Source organism: Cuculus canorus, chromosome 1 (assembly GCF_017976375.1).
Source record: "Cuculus canorus isolate bCucCan1 chromosome 1, bCucCan1.pri, whole genome shotgun sequence".
Classification (NCBI taxonomy): Eukaryota; Metazoa; Chordata; class Aves; order Cuculiformes; family Cuculidae; genus Cuculus; species Cuculus canorus.
This window is the reverse complement of record NC_071401.1, coordinates 150,762,317-150,777,869: the sequence shown is the minus strand read 5'-3', so window position 1 is coordinate 150,777,869 and position 15,553 is coordinate 150,762,317. Positions and strand designations below refer to the sequence as shown.

Sequence of the window (15,553 nt, the reverse complement as noted above, 5' to 3'; positions counted from 1 at the left end):
GGAAGTGAGTGATGGAATGGCTTGTATGGAGTAGTAAATTACACTAACATTTTAACTAATAGTTGGACACAGAAACAAAACCAGGAAAACTATTTGGAAAAGAAAGTAGATTTGGGTAAAAAAAAGATAATAGAAGAACAAAAAGAACGAGAAATTAACATATAATGAGCATTACCTGAATTTTTGCATAATTCTGTTTAGTCCGTTACTGTAATTTAACTTCCTTGCTCTGCTCTTGAAGATTAATCACTTCTCACTGAACACACACACACTCATTAAAGCCACTGTTAAAGTAAAACAGCCGAGTATGACAGGGCTGGGAATAAGGTTTTCCCAATGCTTAGCTAACAGAGTAATTTTAAAAAAAAAATCAAACTCCTCATCTGTAACCCATCATTGTGTCAGTATTGTAACTGTTGAAAAAACTGTGTACTTAATCAAACTGCTTTACAGAACTGCTAAGTGTCAGGAGTTTGGGGCAGATAGATTTCGGTATGCACAAACCAAGGAGCTAGTTTCTGCTAGAAATGTTCTGGCATTTCTTTCTCAGACTATGACTTTTCCATAATTTACAAAGAAAAACATTTCTGTGACAAGCAACACCTATATTTGATAAGAAATTAGTATAATTAAGACCATTAAGAATACTTGGAATTGATTTTAAAAAACTTCAGAAGTCCCCTACATTTTCCACAACCAAATAAGAACACCACGCTTCTGTGTATTAGTTTATTTAATTCTTTATCGCCACTAAGAGCAAGTAAATTATGTTGATACAATTGGTAAACATATACAGTCGCTAGAGCCTCCCACAATCCCACAGAGCTAAGGGAAACATTAAGGGATGTTACAGGATTAATGCTTTCGTTCTACAATACGGATATATGGCTTTCATACAAGTTTAAAAAATCAAAAAGATAACACACTAACACACTTCTAGCTTACAAAATCAATATACAAACTGGAAAAAAGAAAGGAAAAAGAATAGGAAAAAGAGAGTAACCCATGAGAAGATACCATATAGCACTGGTTTAATAGATATATACAGAATTAGAAATGCATTTAACATGATATTTAGGCTTTGTTATTTTATCTTTCATTCCTTCTTTCTGTTTAACACTCAAACTACAAGTATTAAGATGATTTCTGTTTTATTTTTTTTTCCTTTTTTTTTCCTCATTTTTTATTTGCAGAGGAAAAAAGCCTTTTTCTGCCTGGGTTTCTACGTTGACATGTAACTGAGGCAGTTCATCCACTTTGAAGCTCTGAACAAAGCCCTTCCACGCACGTGGTGCAACAGCAGAGAACATCACTCTGATATTAAGTCCTATTGGCCATTTCATTGGCATGTGTTTTGCATTTTCCTTGGACACATCTATCCTTAGACTGAGATGCTGGCGAGCGGAAAGAAACCTAGCTCTTCATCCTGTACACTGCTTTTGTATCCTTATGTAAATAACAACACAGGACAAAAAGCTCTTTCACTTCTGCTATAGCTTAAAAACACAGCAGCACTAGTTGTGAGACAGACTTTGACTTATGGATGTACTTTCAGTTTTGCTTCCCTGTACATGGATACATACATGCAATATGTACACATGTATACTTAGAGAGCTGCTGTGTCTGATGATGACATATTCATTAGGTGGTTTCTAGCTCCAAGCTACAGCAGTACTAGCCTGCCTCTACTTCAGGTGCCCTCAGCAACCACCGCACACTCTGGATCACCTGAGCCATTTCCTTCAGCTGTAAAAGCTTAGATGAACTACATAATTATAACATGGGAAGTGTAATTAATGACCTAATGAGAAAAGTTAAATAATGTCTTGTTGCCAAGTAGGTTAGGGTGAGGGAATTCAACAGTGTAATTAATTCAATGAAACCGGCTATAGGGAAAACAGCTTTGCAGAGGATATCCATTTTCCTAGCTTTACACCACAGAATTTAGGGTTAAAGCTTTTGTACAGTCTTTAACTTTGAAAGACCTTCTGAAATGAGACTACTTGGGAGCCTCTCTTTTATCTCATCGATAAATTCATATGTTGGACACATGCTTTCAGTTTTGTTTGTTATTGTGGTTTTTTTAAGAAAGGAATAAGAACAGTAGGTACAGTTTTCTTCACAGGCAATTCACTGAAAGCCAAGAAATTTAAAGGCTAGGAGATACCTACTGACTCTTTAGCCATCTGGGAACCTAAGACACTCCACATTTAAATTGCGAACTACAGAAAGGGCAAAAGGATTGCATAGTCCTACAAATGAGATAATGACAGTTGAATATAGGTGAATTCCCATGTTTTCCTTGAAAAACCTCATTTCTACTCAGGTCAGAGTGATAAGGTCACAACGCAGACCGCCATTTTTGAAGGAGAGCAGAAAGGGAAGATTAGGAAAATGATTAGACTTCAGCATCATTTGGTTTGGTCCAAAAGCCCACAAAGTTTTCTGCTGCTATGAACAAGACTAACAACCTTCACCAAATGCAAACACGCATGGATGGAAGAGGCTCTCTTCAAGCTCTTCTTTGCTCAGGCAAGTCTTCCACTATTCCTGAAGCTCTATGCCCTACGTCTCTTCCCTTTAATTTGATGGCAACAGAGGACAGAATGAGAAAGGATGCAGCTTTTTGTCACTGTTATCTAGCTAAGGAGTTTTCTGTTTCAGGAAAGACATTCTTCCATCAAATACGATGCATTTCTGTCCCTCAGGAAGCCTTGCCCAGGTTGAGCGATGACAAAAGTTTTAACAGCAAGACACCCTCCTAATGGATCAAGGGACTCTCTATGCTCAGTTTCTTATTTCCTTGATCATTGACATCTTCTGATTAACAAGTTGCTACTGTGTCTTTTAATCTTAGAAGAACACGATGAGAGGTACCTGATGGTAAGTGCTTGCTGGGGCTGTTTCGCAACAATCCAGCAAGAAACAGAGAACACAATCTCAAGCATGAGGAAGGATCAACAATATCCACATAAGTTTGGCTGAGAGGTAGATTGCCTTAGCAGAATTGACAGGAAACCTGCAAATACTCTCAAAATCAGGGATGAGTGGGGTAAAGCAGACAACATGTATAACCTGTCCCCACAAAGAAGAGAACACAATCTAAAGTTCACAGAAGTTGCTGTCCTAGAGATTTTAAAAAGATTAAATATGAGATATCTACCCCCATTAACATACTGCTTCCCCTTCCTCTAAGAGTTTGGGAGATGCAAAAGACTACCAGCATACCTCACCAATATTTTGCTTTAGAAAAGTAGCAGGTTTACACTAGTAATGTTGTTGCAGTTCCTAAACTGAGGGAAAGTCAGGTTGGTTTTGTTCCACCCTCATCACTAACATTAGACTAAAGAAACTCAGATAAAGGTCATCATGCTTTAGTGACTTCATTAAACAAATGGAATGTTACACAATTTTTATCTTCAGATGCTCTCTGCTTGCAGCACAGGTAGTTTCAGGGGTTTCATAGGCCTGTTTCCAGAAACAGTCTTCATAAATACTCACTTCCCCTTAGTTCACCTAAGGCTCCATTGTTTTACTTGACTTGTTAATTTTCGTATGCCAAGCACCGAAGGACATATACCAAAGTTAAAGAAATACATTATGTTTTAACCTATCAACAACAACATAACCTGCACTCCTAAGCCAGAAAAGACAGACATACTGTTGTCTCCTTTTGACCTGCTTTTGAACAAGTTCTTTTGAAGTTGGAAGGGGATTTTACTTCTCTGTAACATTCTGCATTTGATTAATTTTCATTAAGGCACAAATCAAGCAAAGCATAAAAACAAATGTGCCAGCCAGTTAACCTGTCTTCCTTACTCAAGGAGCATGCAAAAGTAGTTTGTATAAAATGCTCTGAGTTCGTAACGGTCTCTTCTTAACAAAGTCTCCAACACTGTCTGTTGATATATTTTATAATTATTATTCTTTCCTTTCTTGTAACTTTTCTCCTTTGAAAAACAGCACAGTCCAGAATGTCATTATGGAATTAAAAAATGAGAAGCAGTACTTTACAACTTCATATCTACCTCCAAAACAAATGTTTTCCCTTCCTGAAGCCTTGCCCTGTAATTTTGTTGCACTTAATGGTCTGTTAAATATGCCAGGCTGACAAGCAATGATTCTCTTTCATATATGGGCACTTCTTGTCAGGAGACATGTCAAAGCCAGAAAATGCCCTAATCCTCAAATATTGTTTTGAATCAAGACATACACAGGCCTAATTGCTTAGAAGCATGGCCTAGCCTACTTAGAGGAAGGGAAAGGAGCCATAACTAAATTCCCCTAAGTTTAAATTCTAGCCAGAATTCAGAGTCTGGATGCATATTCATCCTCAGCTGATGTTCAGCAACTCACCCCTCTCTTTTCTAAGAGATTTGAGTGCTCAGAAAGGTCTGTCATTTGGGGGAATTTATCTTCTCTTCCCATACCATATCACAGCTACAGTAAATGAAGATGGAAACCACTTCTCAAGAGGGCCATTTGTGAAACAAACTTCAGGCAACTAAACTATCTAAGCAACACATCTACGCTAAGTCATTTCCCATTTTTAACAGGATAGCACCAAAAGGGTAAACCACATATTGCATCTGAAGTAGCCACCCCCACAGCACTCAGACAAGTCTGCCCTCCCAAAGAAGGGTGAGTAGAAGAATAGAAAGCAAATAAGGAGAAATTTCAGAACAACTCAAGTGGAAATTAAGCATGATAGGGTAGGAAGAGGTTTTGTTCAAATATTTGCCTCTTCCTTTCTTGATAATGTCACTAGTGAGGCAACTGTTCCTGCTAGTTATTAGGTACCTCATTTCAGAGCTGACTTGACTGACCTCTTCCATTCGATCTTCCTCTGTGTTCTGCCATGAATTGCTTTTATTATCTCCTTCATAGCTGGAGTTTACTCAGAATGTTTTCTGCTGGTTTCTTGGAAGTTTACCTCATTGTTTCTAAACTATGATGGGTACAGCTCCAATAACTGTCAACAATGAGATGCCAATATAGATCCTAACATACGTGGCTGAGTAGTACAGAGGAAGTGTTCTCCTACATCACACCCTTTACTACAAGGACTGTTGTGCTTTCTTCTGGTCCTAATATGTCATTGTTTTATTTATTTCTTTGTTTTCCGTAAACTCTCTCCATAGAAGCCCTACACCACCATAGTAGCTTCACTGGCCTCCTTAAAAGTCTACTAGGAATGTTCCTTTAACAAGCCAAATGGGTGGTTAACCAGAAGGGCCATAAGGTGTTAAGAGAATTCATAAGGAAATTTATTTTCTTCTTACTCACAGAGGTGGAAATCCAAAGTCACATCTAAGTTTGCTAAGGGATAGTGGTCTCAGCATCATTCCCAACTCCTGCCAGCTCCCTATGAAACGCGGACTAGATTAACCAGTGTAAGACAATGGTGCAACAGTGCTTGCACTCAAAGCTGAACCACTTCAAGTGAACTGATGCAGCATTTAGACAGACAAACCTTTGGTGAGTGAAAAAGCTTCTTTCTCCCTTTGCTTTTAATCACACCTACCAATCCATTAGTTTAAGTCTGAGGCACAAGCACAGGTAGACCTGATTAGACCATGAACAAACCAAATAGCACCCAGAACCACCCAAATACGAGCCTTTATGATTTTGGATTTTGTCATTGCACATCCACCGCATGCTGGGGACGTTTTTAACTATACCACTGTCTCAGGTATATCTAATAGCATAACAAGGACATCAACACAAACTGCAAAACACCCCCAAGGAGTCTGGGAAATAATTGTATGGCTAGTCTACCTTGAGCTATATGCAGCCTTGGCTAGCTGGCTTCAAAAGGGCTTGGGAACGTCTACAGAAGGACTTGCCTCACTGTGAGTTCAGATTAGCCATACCCTCCATGTGAAAATAAAGAGGGCAAGCTCTGCAATTGCTATAAATTTTTTGCATAGAAAAGGGGAGTGATGTTAGTCTGGAAAAAGACTGCTTGTCTACAAGCTAATCCCAAGAGAGCAATGTGATTTACTCAGATGAACACACCATGCTGCAGCTTCACTGAAGTCACTGGCTACCCACAGGAGTAGAAGGGAGACCATTCCTCTTGACCAGCAGGCAAGCCTGCAGCCTATACAAATGGCAAAGCTTATTTCTTGCTGTTGAATTTTAAGATGTAGAATCTAAAAGCAATGATTTTGAAACTAATTTGGGCACTGAAATCCCTTATGTCTCTTCTAAAAAATCTGGTCTGCTAGTTGTTTACTTCATTAAATAACATTATCTGGGGACAGACTAGCCCTTTATCAGAGGTTTGGTTTTTTTTTACTTTGTAACTTTTCTTAGGACTTATCATTTAAAATAGGTGAAATTGAACAAACTGCAAACTAGCTGGTTATAAATTTTCTTTTTTTATATCTTTGCAGGCCATTTAAAAAAAATTAAAAATCAGAGAACCATTTTCATGGTGACTGAACTTTTCCAATGTCTTTTTGCTCATATAAAACTGGGAGAAAGCAAAAGGGACTTGCTTTTCATATCCCTCCTGCCCTACTAACAAAGAAACAAAAATTAATTTCATTAATACTGGTTTCACATCCCATAAATTGTCCCTGTTTTGGTCAAAAATATGAACTGTCTCAGGCATTTTCCAAACAGATTTCTTCTTCCCACTAGACACATTATTTTTCAACCAGCTACTCTTAAAATCATCAGGAAGGTTCCCACTGATACCAAAGGGAGTTGTGTCACTCAGAATCCCAACAATTTCAGCTAGATTTTTGTGAAAAGGATATTCTCCCTTCTGGCAAAATAAACAAATAAAAGGAAGCATTTTTCAGCATTTACAGGTAAATCAGAGGACAATACCATCCACCAGTGTTGACATGCTAAAAAATGGAACACTTTGCTATTATTACACTTGGAAAAATCATTGCTAGAAAACTGTGAAAAATTAGGACTCTTCTATGTCCAGCTGTTGAAAGATTTCAGAAATTTTACTGCCAACATCCAATATGACCTAGGATAGGAGCGCACATTAGAATGTTGGCAGTTTACACCATTTTACCTGGAGATGGCAGCATTTTGGAGTGAACATGCACCACATCCTATGTGGTGAATGCTTGTAAATACTCAACAAAATGCCCCCATCCTTTCCTTAACAAATAATTTCATATCGTTATCTAGATGTCATAAAAACTTAAGAAACAAGTCTGGTTTTTTTCAGAGTTAAGGTCCCAATCATAAATGTAATTTCATCCAACCAGACTCCTACATTCACCACTGGCTTCAGTGGAGCTCCACACAGGTTCAGATTCTGCTTGCATGGAGTAATTACCAGATCAAGACCTATGGCAGGACTTGAGAAAAAAATATTTTAAAAACTTCTACATTGTTCAATATACAATAGACATAATTTTCTAAATGAGTTCGGAGTCCTTTATTACACGCTTCTAAAAATTGTTGTTAGGGTTATACATTAAAAATACTAAAGTAATTAAAAAAAAGGATTTTTTTTTCTGTGTTTCCTTGTTTCCTTCTATGGTACCATTAAGCTATAAATAATTTTAGGATAAAATGCCTAGGTATAAATGAAATTGTTAACTGATCGTGTTTGCTGATGTCCCTTTCTCATATTGCCCAAGTTGGCTCCATTAATCCAGCATCTTCTCTTGTTTCTTGCCTTCCTTTTTCTTCTTCTTGGATTCTGTCAAGATAACAATAATCATAATAAATTAGCATCTAGCAGTCACTGCAATAAATTTCCTTGAAACAACTTAAAGTTTCCCTTGTTTTCTCCATGTGAGTAAAAACTAATTTTGTTTCCTGATTCTGAACAAGGAATGGGAAAACAGAAGGAAAAGAAGAAAAAAAAAAAAACGAGCAGTGAGGCACTAGAGAAGATGGGAAGGGGAGGCGCATGTCCAGTACAGAACCCTTCCTATCTGAACAGCTAACCCTGTTTGGCATGCAGAGCATTGCCCCAGGAACTTGCTTCAAAAATAAGAAAACAGCAGGCAGCTCTTGGAGAAACCGGGTCATGGCTCAGTGGAGAGCTGGAAGAAAACTTTGCACACACTACCCACACATACCCTTCCCTTGCTTCCTTTCTGTTTCATTGTTAGTCTTTGGCTTTCTCTGAATATGAGAGCAACTCCAGAGTGTTGTGAGAAAACTCGCTTGATTCTTCAGCTTCTCTATTGCCACCCCTTCTCCCTTTTTTTCTGCAACTAACACCTACGTACATTTGAGAGGCAACTGAAGTTTGGCCTGGAGTCACCACAGCACAGTCTGTTCAGCCAGCTGGTACTGACAGGACAGAAAAGAGACTAGGGAGCATCTGCTTCTCTGATTAATCTGGGGTAAAAAAAAAGGGAAGGATGTGAAGGTACAACTGAAACTTTATATATTACACTACCATCTGTGGTAATTTTCACTGTCCTATAGGGTACTGTGGTGTTCTACAGCTAAAGGAGATTCACAAAGGGACCTAAGAAATTAATGTGAATTAAGAGGATTAGGTACTCTTGTATCATGTGCCACTTTGTAATGGGGGAAATAACAGGTTTCAATGGGAACATGAATAAATCCTTGTGGGAATCACCACAAAACACAGCACAACAGGTACTACAGTGAGACAGAAACTCAGTTTCTGCGAAGTATCTTTCCTGGAACCAAAACAGCAAGCAAGTAGACCCATGCTTGCCTTAGCTGAGATTTCACTTTCCTCCTTTGAATCCTGCTTTCATTTCTTCCTTCTTGAAAAACATCCTCCTCCCCTCCCCCAAAATCCAAATAAACAAACCAATATAAAACATCTCAGGTCAAACAGCAGATACCACTGTGAACGAGAAGACAAACACTTGGCACTTAAGGTGGTACTCTTCTTTGTGAATATGATTCTCTCTGACCATTTTGTATAACATAGACCATCAAGCAATCATCAGCTCTGGTAAAGCCATCTTATTTGCATTAAAGCCAAAAGAATACCACTGACATCTTTCAGCTATGCACAGGGCCATGGTACCTTCAGCAGAAGGCAGAATTAGGTTACCATATTTCTCTGATGACTGTTTTTCCTTTGTGTTAGTGTTTCAAAATAAACATTTTTTTCTTCATCTTTTTCAACAAAACAAAAATTCTTTTCAGTAATCCTTTAGTCAAAGCAAAATAAAATACCTATTTCACGCTTGGTTTGTATGTGTGTGCGCGCGCGTGTGTGTGTGTGTATGCATGCCCACACTCTAGAGATATTTACAGAATCTGGCAATATTTTACAACCTGTCATTCCAAAATGTCATTTTTCATTAAATTAATATTTAATTTACTTTCAGCTAAAGCTTTTTTTCCCCTACACATTTCTGTCTCCCCTCCTATCCTCTTTTACCCAGATCCTCCGCTTCCTCTAATTTTCCCTCTGTATCAATGACCCTCCGTGATTCTGCATTGATTGTGTTCTCTCTCACACTCGCTTTTCCTCCCCAACACTACCTGCCCTGAAAGAAACTACAGCATTTCATCAATCAGAATGGCACTTGAATCTGCAAAATGTATTTAGACCCAGGACAAGCAGAAAGCCATTCTGTAGAGTTCAACTAAATTTACTAAAAGCAAAGGAGACATATGAATGTGGGCTGACTACTAAAACGATTCTACTGTAGAGTATGAGCAGTTCACGGTAGGGATCAAGTCACTTACCACCAGGAGAAGGGTTTTGGTCTGAAGTCATAGAATCATAGAATCATTAGGTTGGAAAAGACCTTAGAGATCACCGACTCCAACCGTACCCGTCTACTACTAAATCACGTCCCCAAGCACCTCACCTACCAGATTTTTAAACACCTCCATGGATAGTGACTCAACCACCTCCTTGGGCAGCCTGTTCCAGTGCTTGATAAGCCTTTTCTGTGAAGAATTTTTTCCTCATGTCCAATCTAAACTCCCCCTGATGCAGCTTGGCGCCATTCCCTCTTGTCCTATCACCTACCACTTGGGAGAAGAGACCAATACCCACCTCTCTGCAACCTCCTTTTAGGTAGCTGTGGAAAGAAATAAGGTCTCCCCTCAGCCTTCTCTTCTCCAGGCTAAACAACCCCAATTCCCTCAGGTGGTCCTCGTAAGATTTGTTTTCCAGGCCCTTCACCAGTTTTGTCACCCTTCTAAAATGATTGCATCAGATCTCCATTCTCAAACACCATCTGCCTTGAACTTCACTTGAGGCACCAGACAACCCACTGTTTATTCATCTGAACTTGGCCCCTTTGTGTCTATATTTGTGTCTATATATGTCTTTGCTCAGTCCTCCTGGTTGTCTACCTTGTGATAATTTGCATATCACCCAAACTGCCAAACTTGTCTACCTACACAGACAAGTGATTCTGCATCATGCATCAGCAGAGTAAAACTCTCCTGTGTTGAACGTAATTCCTCTTGCATTAAAGGTAGTCACATCAGCACCACAGCTTAATCCGACAGGTAAGCTGTACTGACGCAAAGCACATTTGCTCCATTAAAAGACATGCACTTGCACAGTTGTGACAATATAAAACAAGGAAAAAACAAAACTGCTCAAGCATTTCCCAGTTCTTAGGGTCATTTAAAAATCCTACCACAGATACTAATATTCAAGCAATGACCCATGAAAATGTTGCTGTTCATACTCCCATGAGCAAGTTTGTTCACAGATGTCCTCCACCCGTTTTGATGATAGTCAGGCTACAAACTATATTATATCCATGGCTAACAAATTATAGAATTGCTCTAATAGGTACTTTGTTCATGTTTTCTCCTTGCTCAGATATACTCTTTGCATCTGTGTCATTCAGGCTTTTATTGTCCTCATCTCTGTTAACCCTATACTACTCATTCAACTTTTATGACATGCTATCTAGTCAGTTCATGCAGTCCAACTGTGATCCAGGTCACGCTGATTATTTGGTCTTCTAACGCTTTCCTTCCCAGGGCAGCCAGGTTTGATTGAAAGGGCTAGTACCAACAGTGCCAGCACTGACACCGTGCTCAAAATCCCTAACTAGTCGAGAGTACGATGCGTTACCTGAAATCTCAACAGTCCCATGCCCCAGCACCAGTTGTTGGCATGTATTAGTTAAGTGAGGGAAAGATCCCCTAGACACACTGTCAACACTAATCCCATTCAATCTCAACAATAATTGTATTTCATACATGAAAATTATCAAAATTCAATTCAGCTTAGCGCAGACTGGATGCAAGACCTTTGGTTTAGCCATTTCCTTCCAGATGTCCTCATGTTGTCCCAGCCTGCCATCAGAAATCACAGTAACCTGTCAAGCAGTGCCCACTGACACAACCTTTATGATGGGGAAGTCATTATGCTGCTCCCCAGCTGCAAAGCAGCTTGATCTCATCAATGCTCAGTGTTGAGCCAAAAGTGAGCAAGAAAAGCAACACAGCGAATAGGGATTGTCTTGAGAAGAACACTGCTGTCTGCAAGCACTATGGATCACCTCACCTGTCTGATTAATGCAGTATTTGAAAAGACAGAGCCACAGATCTGTTCATCAGCTGTGCACTAGCTACCAGGAATATGTTTGCTGTGGAGAAGTGCTACTAATAATGTCAAGAGCCACTGTGATCAGATGACCTGACCAGATGAAATACAGGTTCACACTAGCACACACAAAATTTTAATTTGAATCTACTCACTGCACCATTTGCTTTAAAGCTAAGTGGTCCAGTCTTTGCAGTGCTAAGCCAAACATCAGTTGGAAGTATGTTTATGAGCTACTTGCTGTGGGCTTCAGGATCTGGAGAGAAAGGAGCAAAGCAAAAAGCAGGATGAGAACCCAGGATAACCGAAGAGCAGCCTTTGGCCAGTTGAGGGACCTGCACAGGATGTCTAAGTACCTAACTGCAACAGAATTATCCCACACGCCACATCTGGCTCGCAGACCATGAATTGGAACATCTCAATATAAAATTTTATGAGAGGTATGTAAATAATTTGATATTTACACAATACATTAATTTTAAACACATTAATTTTAATAAATTAAATGCCTTGTCAAAGGTATTTCTCCTATGGATATCCACAGCAGGGTCATCAATGAGGTAGGAGTAGATGCTATTTCCCACTCTTTCAACAGTTAACATGAGCAGCCTGTGCAGTGGAGGGAACAGATGAGAGTAGCTGTTTGTCTGCTGCTCCAGGTGCATTGTGCATTAGTGCCCCAGCCAAACTGTTTTTCCACCTCCAGTGTGGCTCAGCACACAGCCACACTGAGGAAAGCAGCAGCAGGAGCTATACTTTTCCACTCTGGACTGAGCTTCCTTCACCTCAAAGAAATACTTTGCTTTACCATCCCCATGCATCCTTGCAGCAAAACACAAGTAATGGAAGAGCAAGTTATGTATGCTCCAGAGTATTAATGAGGATGATAAAACCATCCTCAACTTCTGTGTCTGTTTTACAGCATACGTGTTCCTTCAAGCACTGCAGAGCCATCTCACTCCCCTGCCTGGAACCCAGAGCACTTGCAGCAAGATAAAAAATACCAACATAGCATTATACAAACACCCCTGCAAGAACAAACTGTGTTAGTGCACACACACTGGATTAGCTAATCATTCATCACCTAAATAACCCTATGAATAGTTATATGCCTAAGAATTATTCATAGGATTAAAAACTGTGTGGTCACGGATTAGCACTGGATCCACTTCTGTGGGTTCATGATGACTGGTAACAGAAATTCCAGTGATGATCTTATAAAGTAACCAAATTCATTTGATAAGCAGAACTTTATGCAACTTGGAATGGCATTCTCTTTAAATAGCCAGCTTTATTCTGGAGCCCTTTCTTGCTGTGCAAGCTGCAAAGGAAAGCAATTATGTCAAACAGGATCCACATACCATTTGAAGCCATTCTTAATGTATAAGGCACAAAAGGGAGGTAATTACATTTTAATGGAAGGCAAGCTTTGTAAGCCAAGATTTGCAGGTATTTATTTTCGTTTGTTGAGAAGAAGGTAACAATTCACTCATGGCATTTCTGAACTGCTATATTAAAAATAAAGCAATATAAATCATTCAAAATAGCAGAATCTGTGCTGGTGGAAGGTTAGAGCTAAGAATTTCAACATCAGGTGTTCAGGATGCAGTTTTCCCAAGAACTAGCACTCAGCTGCACTGAGCATAGAGAAAGGCAGGTTTCCTAAAGGGCTCTCTGAAGGGCAAATTTTGCAAAGCACCTGGCTGCAATGGTGGTAGTCATTGGGTGCAGGGCACTTCTAAATTTTAGACGTGAAATGCCAACCCATGTGGAAGGGAGCAAACTTGACTTTAATGAAGCCAAGGACCTTATCACTTGGTGAAAAAAATTCCACCCTAAAGGGCTTCACCCTGCTCTTCAGGAAGACACATTGTACTATCTTATGATCAACATGACTGTAGAAAGGAATCCCTTAATTTCTCAAATACCCTTTAAATACCTTATTTATTCTGTTCTAGAGAAAGACAACCTTTTGTGGCTATTTAATTTCTCTCCTCCTGTTTTCCTGCATTATATAAAGCATCTATTTATTACAAATTAGTTTAAGAAAAAAAAAATATATTATGATAGTGATTTTCTTCCAAAATGAATTGTTCTGAAAAGCTGCTCTGAACAACACACATTTCTACGGGATGGAAATAAAAGCAATAGTCTACTAGCTAGACAGAAGTAGAAGGCAAGTGTCCAAGTGTCCAATTGATCAATTACTTTGATGTGACTTTTACTTCGTTAATATATTACAATTGATAACATCCCCTATACTTTAAGTCTGTACTGTTTAATGTCTTTCTCTAGTTGCCCGTTTTTCTCAATTTCTCCACTCTTCCAGTCACTCCTCTTCAACAGGTTTTGTTCTGCTACTCACTTTGCTAAATTTCTATTATGGATACACTTGGACTGTTCCCAGTTGGACACAAGATGGGCATAATTCAAACCAAAAGAGTGGAGCTGCACCATGTAAGCCAGGAAGGCTTATATGCACTGTGTGTTATAAATGAGAACAGCAAGATTTATGCCTGTGATAAACACTAACATGTCTGACAAAGAAAGGACCAAAGAACCACTCATGGAAAAAGTTTCACTCCTTTTTCTTTCTCATTGGAATTGCAGGAAGAAACAAATGCAGAGAAAAAAATAATCCAATTTATTCTAAGACCATCCACAAAGCTTTGAAATTATCTTAGACAGTCAGAAGCTGTTGCTTGAACCTGATGTTCGGATGCAAGACCTAAAAACCACACACTTTAACATCCTTACATAAAACTTGTCAAGAATTACAGGAAGGGTTTTCTTAAGTGTTAATTTGTTGAAAACAAGGATTTTCACCAGAAAAGCTTAATTTTAGTAATTTCCTGTACTAAAAAATCTAGGAGAAAAGTTTCAAATCAAGTTTCTCTAAATAGAGCTACATACATTTTCTGATTCTGCTGGATGGCCTAATTGCCTAAAGACAAAGATCAGGAAAGTTTTTTTTCTTTAATCTGTGTCACGTGTAACTATGATATTAGAGCCTTAAGAGAAAGTATTGAGAAGACTGCAATGGATAAACCTTTCCAGAGGAGGTTGTTTTGCAATTGGAGAATGCTGAAGGGATCTGGCTACTCATTTTGCTCTTCTGTTTGCTGCTGCTTATCTGCCTCTGGTATGTTTGTACTGCTGCTTCTGTAGGGTATGGATTTCTTACTGTTCTTTGTCACGTTCTACACAGCATAAGAGGGATCCAGTCTCAGCCCTCTATCTATGCTGTACGCAAGGTCCCAGTGCCAGTGAGACAGATGCAGGCACTGACATGCATTCAGAGTTCACTCTCTGCATTCACATGTGTGCAGAAGACTGCTGGAAACCAAAGTATTAATAATCCATTTGGGGTTGGGCACATACCTATAGCACAAGAAGATCACACATTCAGGCATTTAATATGTCAAATGAGATTTATATTATATATAAATATATCTATTATATAGAAATTGTTATCTAGCAGAAAGTTATTTGTGATATACTGTGAATACAGTCCCTATGTTAGTAAGTTTATGAATACCAGGCACATGCATTTCTCAGTTATGCTTTCTGCATCTGTTCTAGACGGAATCTACTCGCAGGGCAAGGTAGTGGGCTTGGCCTTGATCAGTGCTCCACACTCCAAAAACTCACCTGCAAAACTTTCACAGTAAGCACAGATAGAAGAAACAACAGAGAGATGATGACGTGGAAAATAACATGGAGGGATAAAGGGGGGAGTGGGGGGAAGAAAGCTTGAAAGGAAAGGAAGTGAAGAAGTAGAAAAGGAAAGGAAAGGACAGAAAGGAAGGAACAGGGCTTTCTCTCTGTTTCACTGCTGGGAACAGTAATGAGTGTAAACATTTGCTGATGGCATATCTTTTATCACAGCAAGTCCCACAGCTTCAGGCATTTTCATGGCTCAAGGGCACTGACTGATGCCAAGGAGGCTGGGCTGCTCTTGCAAGCCAGGAAAGTGAGACAATGAGCCTGTAACAGAATTGGCACACAGAAGGCCATTTAAACTTTCACTCACAAAAGTCTGTATTAAACCCT

General features: G+C 39.2%; 1 protein-coding gene across 2 annotated transcripts in view; it reads right to left on the bottom strand.

Annotated features, from left to right (window-relative positions):
- Positions 1 to 6,432: 6,432 nt before the first annotated feature.
- Positions 6,433 to 15,553, bottom strand: part of PTN (pleiotrophin) — a 73,054-nt gene continuing 63,933 nt past the window's right edge. For both annotated transcript variants that reach the window (XM_054085964.1, XM_054085957.1), the window contains one exon: positions 6,433 to 7,678. In XM_054085964.1, coding sequence (XP_053941939.1) covers positions 7,626 to 7,678 — 53 coding nt within the window. In that variant the 3' untranslated portion in view covers positions 6,433 to 7,625. The remainder of the gene's footprint in view (positions 7,679 to 15,553) is intronic.